This window comes from Vigna unguiculata, chromosome 10, assembly GCF_004118075.2.
Source record: "Vigna unguiculata cultivar IT97K-499-35 chromosome 10, ASM411807v1, whole genome shotgun sequence".
Lineage (NCBI taxonomy): Eukaryota > Viridiplantae > Streptophyta > Magnoliopsida > Fabales > Fabaceae > Vigna > Vigna unguiculata.
This window is the reverse complement of record NC_040288.1, coordinates 37,772,505-37,797,558: the sequence shown is the minus strand read 5'-3', so window position 1 is coordinate 37,797,558 and position 25,054 is coordinate 37,772,505. Positions and strand designations below refer to the sequence as shown.

The window sequence follows — 25,054 nt, the reverse complement described above, 5'->3', positions numbered from 1 at the left end:
AATGATGATAAATAAATTTTTATAATTTACTTTAAATTCATATTAGTTATATTAATGAAAATAAATGTCATTTTTAACAAAATATAATGAAAATTATTATTATTATAATTATAAAATTACATATAAATAATATTTACAATTTTATTGTAGATAATTTTGTTTTCTTTTATAGATAATTTTTTTATTATAGATATTTTAATTTAAAATTTTGTCAATTAAAATATAAAAAAAAACAGATTGAAAAAATGTTAGAAATTAGATTATCAAAATGTTCATTATGTTAAAAGTAATATAAAATGATATAGAATTATTTTTATAAATTTTATTGAATGATTGAAATTATAAAAAAATGAATAATACAATATATTTGGTATGAAAATAAATTTAACATTTACATATTGAAATATTGAATGTTTACGCAAAAAATAATTTATTTACATGAAGATTTTATTTTATTTTTGTTAGTAACAAGAATAATTTACTATTTTTCTCTATATCACCTTCTAATCTCATCATATAAGACAGGATGACATTTGGTAAGAATCTACTAATTCTCTCTCGTCATCCCGTCTATCACCCAAAAAGGAACACATGAAACACCTTCCTATTCCTCGCTTCCTAGTCCTATTGTATAATAAATTTCTACAAAGTAACAAACATGATGCATGTAATCATATTTTTACCTGAAAAAAAGGGATTTAGCATGAGTTTATAATTATTATTATTATATAGGAAAACTTAGATGATATCGCCAAAACAAAATAACATTATGCTTAAATGTATTAGTTTTGTGGATAAAATGAATCAAATGCTAATTAAGGTTTAAGACACTCTAGTATGTTATAACTAAGTCCAATCAAAAGCGGTTCACTTCTTCTTTCATTAATTATTCTACTTATTATCATTATCGATATAGACATTTTTTTTTTATTTTGAATGTTAAAGTATCTTTATCCCAACAATTGACCTAGATGATTTTGACGCAGTTATAGGAGATGAACAAAGATAATTTCGACATAATAGATAAACAAAGACAATTTTAACATTGAAAATAACCCAGATGACGTTTTAGCTCTATACCAAAACAACTATTATTATTGTAACAGTTATAATAATAATTGTAATTATTATTCTTATTTTAACAATTATGCAATAATAAGATATTGAAATTGAACGTAAGATATTATTGTTTTTCATATAAGATACTATCAATCTACTGTTAATTTGAACTCTTAATAAAAAAAGTAAGATGAAAGACTAATGATTACTTTTGGAATACACGTAGAGTAAATAACAACCAAATGCCTATTTCCATTCCTATCCAATTCCTTTGGTTACCATCTTTGAATACTTTTAATAAAAAAGAGGTTTTTCAAACTTTCTATTTGAATTGAAAAAAAGGCAAGGGAGGATTGTTATTTATCTCTCTACATAAGAGCACTTTTGGTTTTGCTTTTGTGTTTAGAGATTTTAAGAAGGAAAAAGCAAAAGACAAGAGGGAACCAACCTAATCATACACACGACAAACACCTTAAAAAGAATTCTCATGATGTTGGGCCACGGTTGCCGAACCAATTTCTTTTCACTTCAAACTTTTTTTTTTCCAGCTAAGAAGCTTTGTTGGAACGTCTAAATTACCTTTTCAAATTTTCAATTCAACCTTCATCATTTCAATGCAGAGATTGTCTTCCGACATTGCATCACCAATTTCAGTTTCCATCTATCTTCCAATTTGAATTTCAACCTTTTATTTTCATGTCTTCTATGCAAAGTTTTAGTATTTTTATAATTTTGATTTAAATCTAATGTAAATCTTGAAGTTTGACAGAATATAGATTTTCATGTTAGATACTGCAAATCTAAAATCTAACCTGGTAGATCCTGCCATGGATTTATTTATCCCACGGTTGCAATTGCAGTCACGTGACAAAATACAGCAGAAGAAAATAAAAGATAAAACAAACAAAAATATTTATTTGTCCTATTGTGATGAACATAACATCAAATTAGTTGTATCAAAAACAAAAAAACATTTGGTATGACATCTATCAGCTTCAACCAGCTAAGTCTCCAGCATTATAAAAAACACTGCAGTCTCTAACCACATGGGTTTATGATATTTGACAGAACAAGATGTTAAAAAATTTCAAAGCATCACTAAAAAAGGAAAGATCTTTGCAATATACTTATCCTCTTCTGAACACAGCATTTTCTACAAACACTCTTAATTATACAACAAGGAGTTTAATTTGAGAATATCCTTCATTTTGGTGCCTTCACACTCTTTCACCAGTTCTTAACACCTTCACAAACACATACTCTAATACTCTATAAAGCATATCCGAGATGGATAAAATGGATAAAATCCCAAGTTTTTTTCTACACCCAGAAGCTTGAAACACTAATCCAGAGGTTGCTGCATTGTGACAACCAAGGGGCTTGTCACAGAATGTTTTCCATCAGACCAAACTATGGAACCACTCTTCATACTAGAACTCCCAGGTGTAAGCTTAACAGCCCTAGTTTGTACCCTAACAAGAAAGTTCAACTTCTGACCAATCTTCCTGAAACTCAGGGTGTCTGGTTTCACTGTCACCACCATCCCAGGTATTGGCTTGATGGTGACCTTGTACACTGAATTAGGGTCACCAACATTTGTTACACTTCTGATAAAATGTGTAGACATTCTCTTCTTTCCATATTGCTGAAACACTGCAGAGAATGAAGGGTAGTTCAGATTCCCAGCATGTCCTGCTCTTTTAGCCCCTCTGCAATCTGCACTCTTTCTTGTGATCACATGGATGCTGTTGCTGGTGTAATTTGAATTGCACAAGAAATTCACATAATCAGAGGGTGAGATATCATAAACCAACCCAGGGTTCATGGCCTTAACGGGATGAACATGGCCAGAACCATAATCAAACACCGAGGAAACATTCCCGGTTGATTCATCCAACATAGGATCACCTTTGTTGTCCACAGTATATGCAGTGGTCATCAATGCTGATCTAATGGCTGCAGGACTCCAATCAGGGTGTGCTGCTTTCAACAGCGCCGCCAAACCAGAAACATGAGGACAAGCCATGGAAGTCCCAGAGAGTATGTTGAACTCTGTCCTACGCCCATCGGAGGGTACCCCAGAAGGTCCTACATGATCAGGCCACGCTGCAAGAATGTTCAACCCTGGGGCTATAACATCAGGCTTCAGAATCTCCGGGGACACTGGGTTAGGCCCTCTTGCAGAAAACGATGCCACCACTGGTGCTGGCTTCACACCGAGCCTTGTTCCCTTGAACACAATTGTGGCAGTTGCCGGTGACCGCGAATTCTCAATGTACCTCCGGATTATCTCGCCGGCTGTGGCGCCAACCGCCGTGGCAGGCAACACGTGGCAATCAGCCACCAACCCTTCACCGTCAAACACGCCGTTGGCTAAAATCATCCCAACCCCTCCATTTTTTCTCACTTCTTCACCTTTAGCAGCCCTTCCGTTAATACCTCTATCACACACAACAATTTTTCCTTTCACAGTCTCGGGATCCAAGGAACCTTCCAAACAAAGTGAAGATGAATAACCATTACCTCCACCACCGCCGCCGCCGCCAAACTGTCCACTACCCCCATACGCAATCGGGTACATCCGACCCGGAGTTAAACCAGGTCCACCATAAATACTTATCCCGGGCACTATTTTTCCATTTCCAAGCTTAACACTCGCCGGGAAATCTCTGTCTAAAGTTCCAGCGCCTACGGTGGTAACCCACGGCGCTATATTTGTCACTGTGAGGCCACCGGGACCGTTATTGCCAGCTGAGGAGGAGACAAAAACGCCAGCTGAGATGGCGCCGAAGGCGCCAATCGCAATCTCGTCGAGGTGGTACGGCACCACCACTCCTCCGACGCTGAGCGACACCACGTCGACGCCGTCGGCTACGGCGGCGTCGAACGCGGCGAGGATGTCGGAGCCGAAGCACCCGCCGAGCCAGCAGACTTTATACACCGCCAACCGCGCTTTCGGCGCCATGCCGGCGGCGACTCCTTTCGCGTAACCCAACGTTGAGGCCGACGACACGTACCTTCCAGCGGCGATGGACGCCGTGTGCGTGCCGTGGCCGTCGGAGTCTCTTGCCGAGCGGAACTCCACGGTCTCGTTCAACTTCCCGCTGGTGGCCTCGTACCCGCCGGAGAAGTACCTGGCTCCGATGATTTTCCGGTTGCATGAGGTCGCCGGAAAGCTCTTCCCGGCCACGCACTCGCCCTTCCACTTGGCAGGAACGGGCCCCAGGTCGCGACCGCTGAAACTCTGGCGCTCCGGCCAGATTCCGGTATCGAATACGCCTATGACGAGATCCGAGCCGAAATCAGTCTCGTGCAGCAACCCGGCGCGATCGGCGGTGTTGAGACCGAGGAACTGAGGGGAGCGCGTGGTGTGAAGCTGTCGAACCTGTTCGGGTATGAGAGTGATGACATGGCTGAGCGCTTGCAGCTTCTGTGCCTCGGAAGTTGAGAGCTTGACGGAGAAGCCGTGAAAAACGGTGTCGTAGGTGTGGATAACGGAAGCGGTGCTGGAAATGGAAGACAGTGATGAGTCGTACCAGTGTCTGTGGGTTGGGAAAATGGAAGGCTTCGTTTGATGATGAACTTGGACGATGAAAGTTTTCTTCTTTTCTTGGTCGGAAGAAAAAACAAGTTGTGTGAGTGTTCCTACGAGAAGTAGGAAAACGAGGAAGGTGGAAAATGCGGCCATGGAAGTGGTATGTGAGGTGAAGTGAAGTGAAGATGGAAAATTTAAAGGGAAAAAAGTGTGTAGATGAGAGAGTGCATGTGTTGTGTGGTGGAAGAAGAAGAAGGAAGGGTTAATGAATAAGAAGTATTATAATTATTTGTATTGTAGTGTAGTGTAGGGTATAGCAGTAGCATGGTACTCTTGGTGAGTGTAGTAGAACAATGGTGGGAGTTTTGTGCCATGTGGACTTCAAATTCAAATTGAAATTGAAACTTTTGTAGGTATCTTCATCAACAACTGTTGTTGTTACAGTTTCAATGTTTTCTCTTATTTCACACAGAAAGTAGAAAACAGCTGTTCAGATTACGTTCACCCATACTTCTTAGGTAAACTTTTTTTAATAAAACAACTCCTGTCAGTAACTAACTGGAAAACAAAACAATAGTGTTTTTCGCACACTTTAACCATGTTCTTTATTTGTAACATTCAAATTTTAAATCTCGTTTTATTTAGATAAACCAGTCATTATATAGAAAAAAAAAAAAAAGTTGATAGTCGTGCATAACAATTGCTTCATCTTCTACTTAATGTCTTGGTCCAACCAGCTTGGGCAATTAATGCCCCAATAAACAAGTGTGGCCCAGAAATTGGGTCCATCAAGTACGTTAAGCTACCCTAGCAGAGGACTAAACTAAGACCCACCCTCCCCAGAGGGTCCATCAGGTACCCTCTACTACACCATTACACCAAGGTAAAATTTATGTTTAAAATCATCTCTCACCTAAAACACAAGGTCCACCTTTGCATGCATGCCCTTTTCTACCCAGTCTGTTCTATATTTTTCTTCCATAATCACTTCCTTTTCTGATAGAAACAAACAGTGTGAGGTTCATTAATTTTGAATTTTATTGCTTTAAAAAATATTTTAACTGAGTTTCACTATTTTTTTCGAAAAATATTGTTTGACTCTTAAATTTTGACAACTTCATCTGTCATCCTCTAAGTGATTTCTTATTTTTTTATTTTTTCATTCTTAATATTTCAAAATCACTTAAAAGATGACACTACGTGTTATAAAATGAAAATTGTCAAAATTTAATAATCAAAATATTATTTTATTTTTTCAGTAAAAGTTACCACTCAGTAAGTTAATGCATATTTTATGCTAATAACGTGGGTAAAGAAAAATAAAGAGTAAGTTTTTAGTCCTCATTTCTAATCTTTGTTACTTGACGTTAAAACTTACAGAAGATGAGATTGATATATATAAATTTTTTTAGAAAAATCTTTTTTCTTTTATAGGTTTTACGGATAAATAGAGAATGGTGAATGAAAAGATTTAAATGATGAGAAATTATGTAATGTATAGATAGTGTTGTTGTGTTTGGGACAGACACAATTTGGTTAATTAGTTAGTGATATGATGATAGTACATTAATCGGTTTAGAAGGTGATGATAACTGACAGATACGACAGTTTGGAAAGGAATACATGTTGTTGTTGAAATCTTGTGACCTTTTGTTGCAGGCCCATCCATGCGCAATATCTGGATGCAAAATGAAAACGTGGGAAAAAAATACAAAAAAATGTTTTTTCATTTTCAAATCAATTGAGGTGAGAGAAAGAAAAGTGCATGATTACATTATTTTATACGTAGATCTTCTAATATATTTGTAAGATACATTAGTTTGAATATTTTAAATTATATTAATTTTTTGGATTAAATATATTTTTATCTCTCAACTTTCGATAAATCTTAAAGTTAGTCTATTTTAAAAAATTTGACTAATTTAACGTATTTTAAGATTATATTTAAGTTATTTATATTGATTGACATATTTTTATTTTAATATTAAATTAAATACTATTATGAAACATGTTTGAAATGTCAAATAAATTTAACAAAATTTAATTAAAAATATTAAATATTTGTATTTCAAAAAATAAAAGATTAAATTAATCCAAAAATTCAAAATAAATTAATTCTTTAAAAAATAAAAAATATATTTAACCCTAATTTTTTTAATATATTTTAAAAGTACATAGACAACAAGAAAAGTTAACAGAAATTTAAATTCCTCCTAACGGACAAAACGTTGACGAGGGATTAACCGACAGTACGATCTTGAAAACCCGTGGCTGCAGGTGTTCTTGGACCGGTTAGTAGGTTGCTAAATCAGTTTTTAAAAATTATGATTAATATTAAAATTCCATTAAGATTTATTTTTCAAAATTGGTAGCAGTTAGTAAGGGATTGAACTTACGATTTTTCTGTTTCATTCCTTCCATTTAATTACTAAGCATTTTATTACTCCTACAAAAATTAATTCTTCAGAAATTGCTATATTTTTGAACTAAATAAAGTCCAATAATTAAACTGAAGTATAATAAAAATAGACTAATTTAAAAGAAATTATCAGATGTTTTAACATTTGCCATCAAACGTTTTCGATCATTGTCGATTTTTATATAACCCATTGAAGTTGTTTAATTTATAAAGAAAATGATAAAATAGGTTTCAAAAATAGTAAATAAATTTTCCATATCAGGTGGGTCCCAAAAGAAAAAAAAAAAAAAAAAGAGTTGAAGCTTGGCATGCATTTTAGTCTATGGATCTAATAGGGCCTCTCAGCAAATGTCATAATGGACGTCTAGGAAGTGAAAGCGGAAGAGTGGAACTTTCGTTATCTCTTAAAATTTGAAAAACATTACAAACTTATCACATTAATAAATGGATTATAACTTAAGAAATTAAGGTAAAATTTAGCTTTATTTTATAAAAACGAAATTTTACCTCCACTTATATATTATAATTTAATCTTATTTTTAGTTTATATATAAAATTTTTAGGATTAAATATGTTTTTGTCATCAAGTTTTAGCGAAATTTGTAATTAGTTCCTCATCAAAACTTTTGACCAATTTAGTTATTTATCTTTCAAAATGCGTGAATTTAGTCCTTTTAACCAAATTTTGTTAAGTTTATATGACATTTTAAGCGTATTTCATGATAGTATTTAAATTATTTACACGGTTTGACACATTTTTGGTTCAATGTTAAATTAAATACTATCATGAAATGTGCTTGAAACGTCAAATAAACTTAACAAAATTTGTTTAAAAGGACTAAATTCACGCATTTTGAAAGATGAAAGACTAAATTAGTATAAAGTTTTGATGAGGGACTAATTTCAAAATTCACTAAAACTTAAAGGACAAAAACATATTTAACCTAGATTTTTAACATCACTTTGAGACAAATATCTCAAACATAAAAATAAATATAAGTAATGGTTCAATAACGATGAAATTATAAATGAAATAATATATTCAACAAATAACCAATCTTATTAATAAGAATGTTGAATTAGTCTGCTAATATCCACTTTTATTTATATATGTCAATTTGGTACTCGCTTTTAAAAAGGTGTCAATCAAATTCTAATTTTTGATAAAGTATCTTAATTAAGTCCCTTTTAGACAAAAATTGTTAACTTCGTTAACTTTATTCATGACTTTTACCACAAATTTGTAATATAAATATAAATACTTAATTTTGTAAACCATTTTAAATATTAATAATATTAACGGTGTTAATAATTTTTTTCCTGAAATAGATCTAATTAAGACATATTTTTAAAAATTGAGACTCAATTAGCACATTTTTTAACTGTGGATAACAAACTGACACGTCCGAATCCGATTAATTAAATCTAATAAAAACTCTCACATGACTTTAAAAAATAACTTTAAATCTTGTTAAACTTTACAAAAACCTGTCTGTAAAATAAAATTTACATCCACCTACTATAATGTAAATTTGACATTATGTCTTAGCTACCAACACATTATGCATATCATCTGCTCCTTAATAGTAACTCTCGTTCTTTTATGCTCTTTATTTTTGACAATCATGGTTTCTAAGCATGGTTGCGTTTCTAAAACAAGTGCGCAAAAAACTTTTTCTAGAAAGAAACGATTTAACATAATGATCTTGTTGATTGAATCGGGGGTGACGGTGACACCTTGTTAGAATAGAAAAGTGTTGGTTTTTCTTTGGTGTCTAATCTTTGTTGATCCAAAATAAAGTGATCATGTGGTGGGGACCTAAAATTAAACAACTTTCTTTTTCTTTTTCTTTTTCATCTCCCTTTCAATTTCAAACACTTGGACAAAGGAACATCCAAATTCAACTCTCTTTGTCTAAACAGTGAAAGGAGAATCTGGATTTTATATTACCCTATTTGCAGTAAAAATGGTTAATCAAGGGGAAAATGCCAAAATATGTTATCATGTGAAAGGGGAAATTTTATTTTATATCACTCTTTGAGGAATGGAATATTAATTAGTTGGGACAAGTAAAAGCCAAAATATATCACCGTGTAGGAAAAAGTGCAAGAGAGGAAGATAAAGTTTTTAAATTTAAGAGAAAAGTGGGAAAAGAGGTAAAAAGCAATCACCGATAGAGGAATCATAAAGAGAAAGATGGTAAAAATACAATCTTATTGGCTGTTAAATCAGATATGGATGGGGTTGCAAATATTGTAGTGCATGTAATTATTAGGAATCTTGTAATTATTAAGTATAAGTAGAAGGGTGAAGTTTAATTTGGACCGTTTCGGTAAGTTTGTTTTTAAAATAAATAAGGCTAAAACCTTCAAATCTTGGTTTAGGAAAATTTTATCGATAGAAATAAATTTTTTTGATAAAATTATTTCGATAATTTATAATTTCTATTACTATAATTTTTTTTAAAATTCGTTTGATCGACAAATTTCTTATTAATTTTGATGGGGTTAAATATGTTTTTTTGTCTCTTAACTTTTAGTAAATTTTGAAACTAGTTCATTTTAAAATTTTGGACCAATTTAGTCTTTCATCTTTTAAAATATATGAATTTAGTCCTTTTAATCAAATTTTGTTAAGTTTATTTGACATTTTAAGCATATTTCATAATAGTATTTAACTTAACATTAAAACAAAAATATGTCAAATAGTATAAATAATTCAAATACAATTTTGAAATGCATATGAAACATCAAATCAACCAACCAAAATTTGATTAAAAGAACTAAATCTACTTATTTTAAAAAATAAAGAATTAAATTAGTCTAAAATATTAAAATTGACTAATTCTAAAATTTACTGAAATTAGCGACCGAATTTTACTACTGTATTAATAAATTGCATTGGTATAATTATGATAGTAGCAACAGGCTGTGTAATTGAAGAAGGTTCTCAGTCTGTTATTCTTTATGTTGTTTAATGGTAGCGTCAATTATTAGGTTGTAATCTTTTACTAAGTTGTGCCAATCAGCCACACGTTTTAACAATCATGATGGCAAAGTAATCGGTGAGTTGTTTCTTAAATGAGTCAGACAAATATTGATATCTAAACCAACCTTTCGCATCATTCAAAGTCTACATTACAGTAATATATTAGTTAGGTCTGAGTGCCATGCTCGCATATTCAATCACTTTTATGACTGTCTCCCAAAAATAATTAATACTCCACTTAACAGAGGACATATAAGTGTTAAAAATATTAATTATTATTTTAAGACTAACACATCGTAAACAGGACGGATATGATATGGATAATGACTTTTTCGTATCTTACTTATTGAATAAATATTTATCTTGTATTTGTATTTATATTTTTTGGATATTCGTTATGTGGGTATTCACATTATTTTTTAATATTAATGAGTATTCGTAGGTATTTAAAAAAATAAAAATAAAAATTTAAAAAGATATTTTAATCATAAATTCAAATAAAATATAATACATAATATTCATAAATTTTAAACAAATTTCAAATAATTCAGTTAAATAGTGTTGAATGATAGTTTAAAAAAATAATTTTTTTTAAACTAATTGATAAAAATAAACTTATTCAAAATCAATACGTTAATATTTTAATCATATTTTTTTTTTATTTAAATTAGAGTACAGCGGGTACGGATATTTACGGGAGTGAATATTATGATACCCATATTTGCGTTGTTAATATGCAGATACTAAAAATAGCTGTTACCCGTGAGTATTCATTTTTTATCCGTTGCAAGTTTTATCTACGAATACTCGCGGATACAGATTTTTTTGACATAAAAGAATACTTGTTAATTGCTTAATATTTGTGTAATAAAAACTCTTAAAATAAATTGCTTTTTCTTTTGTTTGATTTGTTGTTTCTTCAATTTTTTTATCAAATTAAAAGCCATTTGATTTCTTACGACATGGACGACACGACAAGGTAACGATGACAGAGGACATGTGCTCCTTAATTTGATTTCCTCTCATTTTTTTTTTTTTTTGAAAATGGACGATAATTACTTCAAGAATTTATAAATAAGGATTTTTATGTGAAAAGTAAAAATATAATTTTGTCTTCACCATTTTTTGAAAATAGTAAATGCTTTCAAAATTTCAAGATACCAAATAAAATTTATTTATTGCCTCTTAGATATGAAATAAATGAACTAGATAATAATTGTTTTCTGTCTCTAAATTTAATTATAATTTTCGTTGAAACAAGACAGAAGTGAGAGACTAGGCCCATTACATGGAATTCGAAGTGTTGTTTTGAGAGGGAGATTGTAAATAGTAAATTGAGCTAGATAAATGGATTATGCAAGCAATAAAATTAGACTCTTTGTAAAAATTTAGAAACTTTTCATTTTTAATGAGTAAATTTATTCAGTATTCTTTTTATGTCATTATTTTTTAGCAACAAATTTCAGTATTACCTATTATTAAAATCCAAAGTTTTTTACTAAAAATGTTCATAATTTAGTCATAAGAAACTATTATTATGGTGATAGGTTCAATGTGGGGAGGTCACCAGTTAGATTTAATACCAACAAATTATTAAGGTTGAAGGTCGAAGAATTCTAAAAATTTATTATACCTGTTTTATTCTTAGTTATTTTAAAAATTAATTATTTTATAAATAATTTATTTTTAATCATTTTTCTACAAATTTCTTTTGTCTTAAATCATTATTTAAAATTTCTTTTTATATATTTTTTTAATTTTATATTTAACAATTATTTTAAAAATTATAAATTTTTTATTGATCTTAAATTTCTTGAAAATTAAAAAATGTAAATATACAGTCACAGTAGAATCTGTGTGTTCGCTAGTTATTATTAAGATAATTGAATAATTAAATATTGTGATTAAAGATGACAAGTAAGTATTATAAAATATATTATGAATAGTAGATAAATACTTTAAACGGAACACATGTAATAAGCAATAGATAATTTAACTTTCATTTATATAGCCATTAAGATATTTCAGAAAAAAAAAAAACCTTAAAGAATGAATCTAAAAATGAATTGCAAAATGTTTTGGCGGGAGTTCCCTTTTATAATTATAATGTCTTAATCTTCCAAAGTGTATTAAATTAATATTTTGAAAGTCAAATAATATAAGTAATAATATCTTATGTAATATATGTTTGATAGATACTATCCTCTCAAACCAAATATTTAGTAACATGTGAAAGCAATTATTACATATAAATGTATTATCTTTTATTTGAATAGATTTTATTTTTATTCTCTCAGAAAATTAGTCAGGACCAATTAACAAACTTTTTTTTTAAACGGTAATCGAATTAAATAATTTTAAAAAATATATATTATAACAATTAAATTTTGATAAATTTCTTTCAAAATTTGAATTGTCATTTTTTAAGTAATTTTTTGTTATGTTATAATATCATTATCCTTCGTATTGATATCCAATTATTACATGTACCTCTCTACATTTATTAGCCTCGTCATATTATAAAACTATTTAAAGTAATTCAATTGGCTAACATATACCAATTTAAACAATTTACCATTAGTTTATTTGTTTATTTATTGTTTTACTATAGAAGTATTCAAAATATTTAAAACAAATAAATGTTGTGGTAATAAGTCAACTATAATTAACTAATTGAAATTAAAAGATTATGAAAGATTATTTTAACCAACTTACTATATAAGTCATCTAAGTCAAATTACCCACTACACGTAAAACTATTAATCAAGTAACAAACTTTACAATATTAACATTCCAAAAAATCAGATTGCTTACGTCATCTAATATAATTATTCCACTAGATATGATTTTAATCATTCACTTAACTAATTAGCCAATACAGATAACATAACTAACTAATAGAACAAATCATACTAATTAATTATCCATAAATCCAAAATAATGACTATAAATAAAATATTAACGAACACCTGTTCATTATAAGCACCCATAATGCTAGATTAACAATGCAAAGTTAGATGAGTACCAATAAAAATAGAAATCAATAATAGTAAAAATAAATATATATCTTTTGAAGAATCTCAAATATAACAGAGTATATAAATAACAATTCCCAATCTATAAATTGATTTTGTAAATGTTAGTTAGATTGAATAATAAATTGTGTACTTTTGTAGTAAACAATTAGTATACATTAATCATAAGACAATAAATTCATTTTCCTCTCTATTGTTTTTTCCGACAACTTTTTGTTCTTTATTTCTCTCTCCAATCCTCTCTTCATCTATTTAAGATTCATTTCTTCTATTCTTATTTATTTTAGGACTGAATTCGCAATACCTTCTCACAATATTTACTTGAAAAATAATAATTTAAAATTTAATAATGATATTTTAAATTGGTCCTAAAGTAAAAATATGACGTTGAAATGTTTATTATTAAGTTAAAAGTTATAATTAATAGTTAAGATATAATTCTTAGTTCTTATTACGGAAGAACCAAAAATCGAACTCACAACCTTATTTCTGATACCACTACAAAAATTCAATAACCGAATTACAAGAAAGAAAATATTAGAATAGAATAGAAAATGTTTATGGAATGAAAGAAGATTACTACAGAAGCTTATAAAACAACGAAGAAAAAAAGAAAAACTAAACCTACATCAGAACACACAAACTAATTATATATATCAGAAGAAGACAAACAAAAAAAGAAACAACATATCTTGATCTCTACAATTTATATAAGGAATTGGATCTCAATGAAGCTTCTTCTCTTGCAACACTGTGATGAGGTTAAGCTTCAAACTCTCCAAAGAGATCTTGAACTGTTCAAGATCCTCCATACCCATGTTGTCAGTGGAGAGATTCCACCAAGAAACAAAGCAAGAACTATTTTTCTGTGCCTCTTTCATCTCTTTCAATTGCTTCTGTTTTTCTTTCAACTCATCTTGCACACTCTCATATTCCAACCTTTGTTTTTCAAGAAACTCCTCTTGCTCTCTCCTTCTTGCACCTCTGCACTGTTCCGATGACGCTCCGGTGATGTAACGGCGAAGGACGGCGTCGGTGGTGGGGTAGCCACAGGAATAGACGTTTCCGTTTTGAGAGATGATGATCAGAGCAGTTTCTGCTCTGCATAGAAGAGAAAGTTCAGTGAGTTTGTTGAAAAGCCCTAATTTGCGTTTGGAAAAGGTGACGCATCTTCTGTTTCTCTGTTCAACATCTTTGATCTCAATCTTCCTCCTTCTTGAATTAGAAGTTCTTCCATTGTTTGTTGCAGAAAGAGGAGCCATTAGAATAGTGCAGAGAATAGAGAAGAAAAAGAAACCTCAAACAAAGAATAAATGACTCCAAAACATGAATCACACGATGTTTGAGCGGGAATCCCCTTTTATAATGTTCAAATATTCCGATGTGTAATAATATTAAACTAATATTTTGAAAGTCAAATAATATATGTTAATAATATCTAATGTAATATAGATAGATACTACTCTCTTAAACCTAATAATATTTGATAACATGTGAAAGCAATTCTTCATATAATGTATTATCTTTTATTTGAATATATATATATATATATATATATATATATATATATATATATATATATTTATTCTCTCAGACCAATTAACAAACTTGTCTTCTTTGAAAACGGTAGATGGATTAGATATTTATGAAAATAAGAAAAATAAAAAAAAAATGTACAATTGAAATAAATTTAATTTTTTTAATGTTAATATGAGATATATCTAGTCACATATATAATAGATGAATGATTGATAAAATTATTCTAAAACTATTTTTTATTTCGTCATTGATATAAATTCAACAAAAGAGTTTGAATAAATAATTTTTTTTACAAAATAAATTTTAATTAGTCGTAAAATGAGATAAAAATTAAAATAAAATTAGTATATTAAAAAAATATTATATAACGATAATATATAAAATACGAAATGATATATTAATTATTTATATTGTTAATTGATTTTCATTTGTTTATATTGACTATTCAAATTAAACCAGCTAATTTTTTTATTTGTTTTAAGAGTTTAAAATTAAAAGAATTCAAATTAAATAATATATTTTTTCTTCAAAAGTTTAATCGATGGAGTTTTGCTATGATTGGCATAACTAGGAAAAAATTTATTCATGGAATTGGAAAATGTGATTTTGGATTTTAAAAATTAAAGTTAAATTCAAAAGAAATGGAACGTATATTTAAGATTTGATATGATTTTATCTTGAAATATTCATTGAATCATATTAACGAAGATTCGTTTCTTTAAATATTTTTTCAAGAAAAGGTTATACATTTTTTTTTTCGAGAAAGGTTTATACATATTTTATTGGAGGGTTAAATGTGTTTTTGGTCTCTTAACTTTTAATCAATTTTGGAATTTGTCCATTTTGATATTTTAGACCAATTTAGTTTTTCATCTTTCGAAATACATAAATTTAGTACTTTTAATCAAATTTTGTTAAGTTTATTTGACATTTCAAACACGTTTCATAATAGTATTTCACTTAACATTAAATAAAAAATGTGTCAAATAATATAAACAACTCAAATACAATCATAAAATGCGTATGAAACATCAAATAAACCTAACAAAATTTGATTAAAAAGACTAAATCTACATATTTCGAAATATGAAGGACTAAATTAGTCAAAAATTTTAAGATAGACTAATTCCAAAATTCACAAAGTTATAGGACAAAAACATATTTAATCCTTTATTTAATGTATTAAGTATTGATTGATGGTAAAAGTTTCACACAATTTACTCACCCAATGAAATTTTGTTTTTATATATGTAAGTTACTTAAGAAAGAAGTAAAGCACATATTTTATAAATATAATTGTGTGATGTATGATCTTAAATATTTTATGTTATTTTAAAATAACTGATAGGTTTTTGATGCACATCTACCAGAAACTTAATTTTACATTATAAAAAACTATTTGAAGTAAAGTAATTCGTCTTACTAACATATATACTAAATTGGTTATTTAGCATAATAAATATTATATTACTCTCCTTATTTGTTCAAAACAACTTAAAATATTTTTTTATAAAAAAATTAGTTTATAATATTTATTTATAAAATATACAATTATGTTTTTTATAACATAAGGAATGAAACTGAATATATTTTGAAAAAACAAAATATTAAATTAACAATTCGAACATTTTATTATGAATGGTATTTTAATCAGTCTTGCATAATGTTTGGTCTGTGAATTTACGATCGGTGGTCCATGTGGTTTACATAAAATTTTTATAATTTTATTTTTATTTAATTAAATTAGTAGAAATTATATTTTTTATAAATTTATTTTTTAAAATAAGTAATTTTTATATCTTTATAATTTTTAAATATTTTAAGTTTTAGAAATTGAAGTAATGTTTGTTATATTGATCAATCTCGTGGGTTACACGTAATGTGAAACAAGCCTAAAAGAGCCTAAAAACTAAAATACTCATCATGCCTCACACCTTTTAGTAGACTCTCGTCTGCCTCATACTTTTTTCTTGTGAACTCGTTTACATGATCTACACTACATTGACATCCCTAACTTAGACAAATTAGATCATGACAAACTATATGCTAACTTTGAAATGAGAAAATAATATGATAAATTTCTTAAGCTTAATTTAAAATTTAAATTTATCTTAGGTTCAAGTATTTTCATTTGAGTTTTTATTAAAAATAATCTATTAATACTAAAAGTAATTATATTTTTGTATTATAGGGTAGTCTATATTTAAAAATGAGATTTTATTGCCTTTAATGTCACACAACTTCATTATTTTAATATTGTTTTATATTAACCATGAAATCTCATGTCTTTTTAACATTAGCAATAAAATAATCGTCCTTTTAACATTAAGAATAAAAAATATAACAACAAAACAAGATAAGATCTACATCACCAAATTGAAAAAAAAAGTGATATAAAACTTAATTCAATTTTTTTCTTATCATTTATACAAATAACAGTAAACATTATTGTTTCTAATTTTCGCACAATAAATCGACTCATTCATCATAGGCATATATAAAAAAATTTCTATTTATGTTTTAACTATTTGTTTGTTTAAAGTAACCAATTTGTATTGAATTTTCATTTTTCCAAAACTAACCACACAAAAATAAAAAAAATATAGTTAAATTTATTCTTAAGTTTTTTTTCTTATAGTGGTCCTTCTCGTTTTAATGTACTTATTACTTTCGCTATGTATACAAACCAAGCTTAAATATTGATGAAAAATATTTAAACTTCAAAAAAGCCTAACATAAATGAATGTATTTCAAAAAAAAACTTATTTTGATTACAAAAATAAAGATGTTTTGGAAAAAAAAAAGGATTAATCCTAAAGAAATTCTAGATTGAAAAGATAAATCTAATAATAATTACTTGGATAAACTACTAATGGTTCTGATAAGGCTAATGATCCAATGTTTGAACTACCTCAAAAGATAAATCTAACAATATTTACTGGATAAACTACTAATGGTTCTGATAACCACAATGATCTAATGTTTGAATTACCTCAAAAGAATTTGGCAATCCAAAATCTCAAATGTACTACTCACTGAACCATAGATCCAAAATCTCAAAATATTTGAACTTGGTCTGCACCACAACTTAACGACCTACACATGAATAATGTTTACCACTCCAAGACAATCCACAAGCATAGCAAAATTCATGGCCACATCTGCAAAACAAAGGAACCACCGTGTAAAAAGGTCATTTTTTGTTGTAATTGAATTACATTCAAAAAGGGAAACAATAATAAACTCAAAGTAAAACAACATATATTAAAAATGTAAAAGAAAACTCTCATAAACACTATAAAAAATCCATCGATCCTCGACTCAACAAATATCTATTCAACAATTTACAAATAACTTATATCATCCATTGATCCAATCAACAAAATACCCGACACCTATTCAACGCTCTCCATACAGGAGTCCAAATTTTTTGCTGAGATTGTGGTACTGCCGCTTTAAATGTTCAAATTTTTGAGTCTGTGGTGGTACTATCCCTATGTTGAAGCTTGCATTAATGTTAGTGTACTAATTTTTGTTTAATATATTTTAAAACATCAAATCGATGTTTATTATTATATTTTGAAAACTACGCAGAAGAATAACACACAAAAATGAAAGAAGAATTGAGAATCCAAGTTCCTATAAACATGTTCTATATTTTAATAAGATAAAAGAGTGGTTTGAAATATGTACAACACAAACCTGCATGATATGAGTACATCCATCAATTCTTTCTACGTAAATTTTGCATTTTGAACATCTTCTCCAACGTTTAGTCTTGGCAAGTTCACTGACCAATGAGTCTCCATTCTCTCCTTTCTCTCTTTTCGACCTCTGAAACTCCTTACAGTCTATTCCTGCATGCCACGAAACCTTGCACTGTGCACAAAAAAGTCTATTGCAATGTGGACACTCCGATGAAGTCACAACTTCCCCTGCATCACATATCATCATAGCTGAACAATCCTTAAAGGGACAGTAAAACTTTTGTGATCCAAGCACCACATTCTCACAAAGAGCATTTTCCCATCTATCAAACACTTCTTTAGGGATAATTGAATGACAATTCTCAGGCTCTATAACCGCTTTGCATTTTGGCTCAGGACATTTCACCATTGATATATTTTCCTGAATCTTTGCAGCAACATGTCCTCCAATGCAATTATCACAAAAAAGGTGAGAACAGTTTCGGTTCCTGAACATTTCTTCCCCAGGCTTGGCATCCATGCAAATACCACAGTGTGCAAGGGAAGTTTCACCGCTCTCTTTACGTTTCCTCTTGCGGTTTCTCAAAAGGAGGTCAGCGACATCATCTACATCCACTTGAACAGCTTCCTTTTCAACCCTACCACTTGACATCGTGGAGGAATAGAGTGCTTCTTGTAGTTGCAGCTCTTCAGCATATTTCTCATCCGAAATTGGAAATATTTCTTCAGCATCGTAAAGTACTGAAAAGTAGAAATCGTCGACCAAGTAATGATCTTCAGCAGTGGAGGGAAAATTCCTAGATGAAGATGAGGATGAAGCTCCCTCCATTCCTCCACATGAAAAAAATTTCTAAAGGAAAAGTTAGTAATCAGCATGATATGGTATATACATTTATAAGGGGATCTGTTGAAAGAGAAGTAGATGAAATGCAAATGCAAAAGGTGAACTGATAATCATAGGTCTTAAATATTTGACTGTTTTATTTTATAAATATTGCAAGAATTGCAACCGATGGAGATGCAAAAAATCAGTGTTGGAAATCACATTATTTTGAATGCTAATGAATGTGATATGAATACAGGAATATAGAGCATGAATTCCTGTTTCTGTTTCCAAAAAATCAGATACTCTGTATTCTAGCAGAGAACTTCGCTTGTGGTTTAGCATATTTGGATATTGACGGGTATAGTGTTAGTCCCAGTCCTTTCAGTCTTTTAGATATAAATTTTTCTAACTTGACCTACTCTTTTGGTCATTCAAGAGTGGTGTCCAATCTTATTAATGGATTAAAATTGCCAGAGAATATAGATGTGGCAACATTTACATTCTCCTAAAGAATAATTTTATCATGAAACGCATCAAATGATCAAAACATATGAAGACGGCTGTTATTAGTTGACCTTTTTTATAATAAAAGATGTCAGAGTTCTAACAATCCCAAACCCATAGAGGGGAAAAAGTAAAGTTTCTACCAACTAAAGAGAATGAATCCAAACTTATAGTAGAACCACAAGAACCGAAAAAGAAAAAAAAAATGGAAACACGAAAACAAATACCACTGCTGAGGAAAGTGCAGTTGCAACTCACCTTCAAAAAATATTAGAATATGACATGTTAAAGAATTCAATTAAAAGTTCATGAACTATCAATATAATTAAGTCAGAAATTGTCCCAAGTCATGAACTTCAATCCATTTTTCCTAGGAGAAGAAGGCAGCACCAGAGGTGACGTATACCGCAAATTTTAAGTCCACGAGACTCATAAGTTTTCCAAAATCTTATTCACAAAAATTAGCCACATGCAATTGGATTCAAGAGAAAAATATGGATTTGAAATGAAATCGAGAATTGTGTGGAATGGAGACATCCTAATCCTCTCCTATATCAACAAGAGAGTATAAAAGCCTCACTCACCATCTATCTTAATATTCAGTCAGTCTCAAAACGGTTATATAATTTCTTATTTAATGAAGTATAAAAGAACAGTCTATTAAGAAAAATAAGTTCATGCAATTAATGCAACATTGAACAAAAACACCGACTTGTAAACCAATCCAGCGTCCTTTTCCTCTCATTTTAGGCAAACTTCATCCTTTTAAAAATATATTATTTAATATCATACCAACTAAAAGAATGTAACTAAACTTCATCCCTTTTAAAAATATCAATGAGTTATGCAGAAATGAAGAAATTCAAGTATATATACCAAAACCCTAATAGTGAAACAAAGCAGTTGAAAGAAACGCTAACCTCGTCGACGATTCTTCTCCTCAACCACTCGATCGATCGTCGTTATCATCGCCGCCCTGTACCACTCGATCGTCGCTGTCACCGCAGCGCTCTACCACCGTGCCCTGAAAATTAAAATGACAGTTCTAATGACGGGTATACTATTAGTCACAGTATTTTCAGTCTTTTAGATAAAAAATTTCAAACTTAACCTATCTTTGATAAGATTTAGGAGCAGAACCGGACGAGTTGGAGATAAATTTATTTATCCTTCCAGTAAAAATTTATTTTAATATTTATAATTTTTATTTCATATTCATTTTTAACTATACTTGTATTAAAGTTTTTATTATTTTAATCTTAATTAGTTATTATTTTTAAAAATATATATATAATGTTATTCAATAAGTTCTCGTTTATTAAATGATAAATATTTATAATAAAATTAAAATTATATAAATTTTAAATTAAAATATTAAATAACAGTTAAATATAAAGTAAACAAATTATATAAATATTACACAATTATATATAAATAAAATTTCATATCAACCCAAATTTTATTAGTTTTGCAAACAATGTTAACAAAATTGATGAAAGTAAAAAAAAAAAACAATTAATGCAAAATAAATATTATATTGAAAATGTATTTTTCGTTTCTTTTTTTAAATTATAACGAAATTTATTTTTTCTATAAACTAATAAAAATTATAATATGTCAATTAAATTAAATTACACAAAAATTAAACTAATAATAATTTAAATTTATTATAAATACTTCATCATTTAAATCTCAATTCATATGAAATAAAAAGAAATTGTTTATATTAAAATAAAAATGAATTTATGAAAAGAAGAAATTGTTTATATTAAATAAAAATAAATAATTTATGCAATGAATACTTAAATTTTGAATGTTTTAACGTAAAAAAATAATAAATAAAATTAACAAAAATCTTCAGCACCAATTTGGATTTGGTTTAATAAACTTTTACGCATATATTCATAATAGCAATAAAATAATATATAAAATAAATATACTAACGATTCATATAATTAATTAATAACGATTCATATAACATTTTTATAATTAATTAATTAATAACTTATTGAGACATCTAGCATGGGAGATGGGGTTTCTAGTTTTTTTTTTCTTATATCAAAGACAAAAATGTTTATCTTGATTAAATGTTAGCCATAAAAAGCCGTTATATATTTTTTCCAGTCTTCGTAATAAATTAAAATCAAGTAAACTTCTTCTTTACATCTTTAATATGGTTGCTATATTTCAATTTATTCTATTCCTTTTTGAATGAAACAAAATATCATCAAAGTTTGCATCACATCTAAACAAGACTCATAACCGTATTTACAATTCACTGTATTTAGAAATTGTAAAGTTTTGTCAACGTAACACAACTTTCATTAGTTTAATATCGTTTTATATTAACTCTAACATCTCACATCTCTTCTAACATTGACAACAACAAAAAAACAACAAAACAAGATAAGAAATCATCAAATTAAAAAAAAAAAACATATAAATGACATAAAACTTAATTAAACTTTTTTCTTATCATTTATAAAAATAACACTAAACATTATTCTCTCTGGTTTTCGTAGACTAAATCGACTCATTCATCATTGGCATTTGATTGTTTAAAGTAAATAATTTGTATTTTTTCAAAACTAACCACACAAAAATAATAAAATTTTTATTTTTGTTTTTATTGGTGGCCCTTCTCATGTTAATATACTTATTACTTTCGCTCGTGAATCTAGACAAACCAAGCTTAAAAAAGTATTGCTGAAATAAATCTAATCTTTCAAAAAGCCTAAGATAAAAGAATGGACTTCACACAAAAATACTTATTTTGATTAAAAAGAATAAAAATGTTTTGGAAAGTAAAAGTATTAATCCCAAAGAAATTACCGATTGAAAAAAAATAACTGGAAAACACTACTATCCAAATTTGAACGAACCCGAAAGAGCAATTATGAAAATCCAAAATCTCAAATGTACTCACTGAACCATATAGATTCCAATGTGGAGGGTATTCTTTCAACTTAAGAACCTACACACAAATAATGTTTACCAGTCCAAGACGATCCACAAGCATAGCAAAATTCATGGCCACATCTGCAAAACAAAACAACCACAATATAAATAAATATTCTACTTGACTCTTTTAATATTTCAAGATTCCTTTCAAGTCAAAATTATAAAAATAGATCACTTATTTTTTCTTTAAATTATAAGTCGTTAGGATAAATGACGACATTACATGTCAAGTCATAATGTATTGTGTCAATTTGTTTTTAAAGAAGCAAATTCGTCATGTATCAAACCGGTTTCGCTGTATGGATTGATGACTTCACTTCTTCCGTGCATCGAAACCGACCTGATACATACAGAATGTTTTAAAGTTAAAAAAGAAAGAAAAAATCTATAAGATATGAAATGACTTCACATGTAATGTTGTCATGTATCCTGACGACTTACTCTGTATTACACAAAAAAAAGTTAAAGGATCCACTTTTACTAAATTTGCTTCAAAAGATCCTCAAATAAAAAATAAAAATAAACGATTTTCTTTCATAGGATTAAAGAGTGGATAACATGTACAACACAAACCTGCATGAAATACGAGTACATCCATGGATTCTTTCTACGTAAATTTTGCATTTTGAACATCTTCTCCAACCCTTCTTCTTCGCAAGGTTCGTCACCAATGAGTCTCCGTTTTCTCTTTTCTCTCTTTTCGACCTCTTAAACTCCTTACAGTCTAATCCCGCATGCCATGAAACCTTGCACTGTGCACAAAACAGTCTATTGCAATGTGGACACTCCGATGAAGTCACAACTTCGCTTGCATCACATATCATCATAGCAGAACAATCCTTGAAGGGACAATAAAACTTTTGTGACGCAAGCACCATGTTCTCACAAAGAGCATTTTCCCATCTATCAAACACTTCTTTAGGGATAATCGAACGACAGTTCTCAGGCTCTATAACAGCTTTGCATATTGGCTCAGGACATTTCACCATTGATATATTTTCCTGAATCTTGGCAGCAACATGTCCTTGAATGCAATGATCACAATAAAGGTGGGAACAGTTTTGGTTCCTGAACATTTGTTCTCCAGGTTTTGCATCCATGCAAATACCACAGAATGCACGGGAAGAAGTTTTAGAAGTTTCACCCTTCTCTTTCTGTTTCCTCTTGAGTTTTTTCAAAGGTTCATCATCATCTGCAACTTTGTTTTCAACCCTAGCACTTGACACTGTGGAGTAATAGAGGGCTTCTTGTAGTTGCAGATCTTCAGCATATTTCTCATCCGAAATTGAAATTATTTCTTCATCACCGTAAAGTACTGAATGGTAGAAGTCGTCAACCATGTGAAGACCTTCAGATGAAGTTGAAGCTCCCTCCATTCCCCCACTTGAAAAAAATTCTAAAGCAAAAGTTAGTGTTCTGCGAGATATACATTATAGTAAGGGAATGCAAAAGGTGAAATCATGGGTCTTTAAATATTTGATTGTTAGGTTTTAAATGTTGCAAGTGCAAAGCCATGGAGATGCAGAAAGTTAGGGTTGGAATTCACATTAGTTTGAATGCTAATGAAAGTGACATGAATAGATGAAGAGTCCACGTATAAAAAGCATTAACCCCTCTTTCTGTTTCCAAAAAGAAAAGTTCACATAAATAAAATTTATAACAACAAAAATTTTATTAATTTTGCTATACCATTAATAATAAAGTTGATAAAAGTAAAAGCATTTTGAGAAATTATAAAAAGAAAAATATTCTAAAAGTTAAAACTATTGAAAATGTCTATTCATTTCTTTTTCGAAATTTTAATCTTCCTTTAACTCTTATAATATTTTCTTCCTCAAAAAGTAAAACCGAAGCACAGAAAATATCAAAACAATACATTTATCTCAGACTCAATATAATCATTACTTTTACTTCTAGGAAATGTTTTAATATTAGACATGAACAAAATATATCCTCCCACTCCCAGTACAATTTTTAATAAATTTCATTTCTACACGTATAATCATAATTAAGACGTTTCTTCATTTTTACCTACACAAAAAACAAAAATGTTTATCTTCATCAAACATTACCAGTAAAAGGTCGTTCAATATTTTTTCCACTTTTCGTAATAAATTAAAATTAAGCTATTTGTATTATCATTGTTGCTATATATATCTTTTTATTTCCCCTTTTCTCGAATAAAAAAAAAAGATAATATCAAAAGTTGCATCAGATATTGCATCAGTAATAACTGTATTTACCGTTCATTGTTGCGCATAGAAATGAAACGCTTCGCAAAATTCTTCCGCTCCAAGCTCCACCAGCAACCTCACTCACTACCCAGTGACTGCAGATGCTAAAACTGTGAAGAATTATGACAGATTTCAGCAACAATTTGAAACAAAAGCTTCTTTACATCCGCACCAGTTTCACACCGATACTCTATTTTTGAGATGTGTGAAACCCTATTTTTGAGGAAAAATGGAACTACCGAGAAT

The 25,054-nt window shown here is 29.2% G+C and overlaps 4 protein-coding genes across 4 annotated transcripts; all 4 read right to left on the bottom strand.

Annotated features, from left to right (window-relative positions):
• Positions 1-2,119: 2,119 nt before the first annotated feature.
• LOC114166710 (subtilisin-like protease SBT1.5) lies at positions 2,120-4,936 on the bottom strand. Its single transcript, XM_028051487.1, has one exon. It carries the CDS (start codon positions 4,745-4,747, stop codon positions 2,402-2,404), a length of 2,346 nt encoding a protein of 781 aa, XP_027907288.1. The 5' UTR covers positions 4,748-4,936; the 3' UTR covers positions 2,120-2,401.
• An 8,826-nt stretch (positions 4,937-13,762) lies between these two features.
• LOC114165644 (agamous-like MADS-box protein AGL62) lies at positions 13,763-14,299 on the bottom strand. Its single transcript, XM_028050217.1, has one exon. The coding sequence runs from the start codon at positions 14,297-14,299 to the stop codon at positions 13,763-13,765; it is 537 nt and encodes a 178-aa protein (XP_027906018.1).
• A 3,117-nt stretch (positions 14,300-17,416) lies between these two features.
• LOC114167368 (probable E3 ubiquitin-protein ligase RNF144A-B) lies at positions 17,417-20,685 on the bottom strand. Its single transcript, XM_028052441.1, has 3 exons — positions 20,534-20,685; positions 18,279-19,133; positions 17,417-17,737 (listed from the first exon to the last, which is right to left on the bottom strand). The coding sequence occupies exons 2-3, from the start codon at positions 19,110-19,112 to the stop codon at positions 17,726-17,728; spliced, it is 846 nt and encodes a 281-aa protein (XP_027908242.1). The 5' UTR covers positions 19,113-19,133; positions 20,534-20,685; the 3' UTR covers positions 17,417-17,725.
• Positions 20,554-23,950, bottom strand: LOC114165642 (E3 ubiquitin-protein ligase RNF144A-like). Its single transcript, XM_028050216.1, has 4 exons — positions 23,148-23,950; positions 22,862-22,914; positions 22,609-22,652; positions 20,554-20,637 (listed from the first exon to the last, which is right to left on the bottom strand). The coding sequence occupies exons 1-4, from the start codon at positions 23,948-23,950 to the stop codon at positions 20,554-20,556; spliced, it is 984 nt and encodes a 327-aa protein (XP_027906017.1).
• Between the last annotated feature and the right edge of the window lie 1,104 nt (positions 23,951-25,054).

What these genes read in the sequence shown, in the direction of transcription:
- LOC114167368 (XM_028052441.1), bottom strand. Translation starts at nt 19,112, where the DNA reads ATGGAGGGAGCTTCATCCTCATCTTCATCTAGGAATTTTCCCTCCACT.
- LOC114166710 (XM_028051487.1), bottom strand. Translation starts at nt 4,747, where the DNA reads ATGGCCGCATTTTCCACCTTCCTCGTTTTCCTACTTCTCGTAGGAACA.
- LOC114165644 (XM_028050217.1), bottom strand. Translation starts at nt 14,299, where the DNA reads ATGGCTCCTCTTTCTGCAACAAACAATGGAAGAACTTCTAATTCAAGA.
- LOC114165642 (XM_028050216.1), bottom strand. Translation starts at nt 23,950, where the DNA reads ATGGAGGGAGCTTCAACTTCATCTGAAGGTCTTCACATGGTTGACGAC. An exon ending in CAATCCATACAGCGAAACCG is followed by an intron (nt 22,653 to 22,861) that starts GTTTGATACATG and finishes TTTGTTTTGCAG; the next exon opens with ATGTGGCCATGAATTTTGCT. An exon ending in TTGTGGATCGTCTTGGACTG is followed by an intron (nt 20,638 to 22,608) that starts GTAAACATTATT and finishes TTTAATTTTCAG; the next exon opens with GGCACGGTGGTAGAGCGCTG.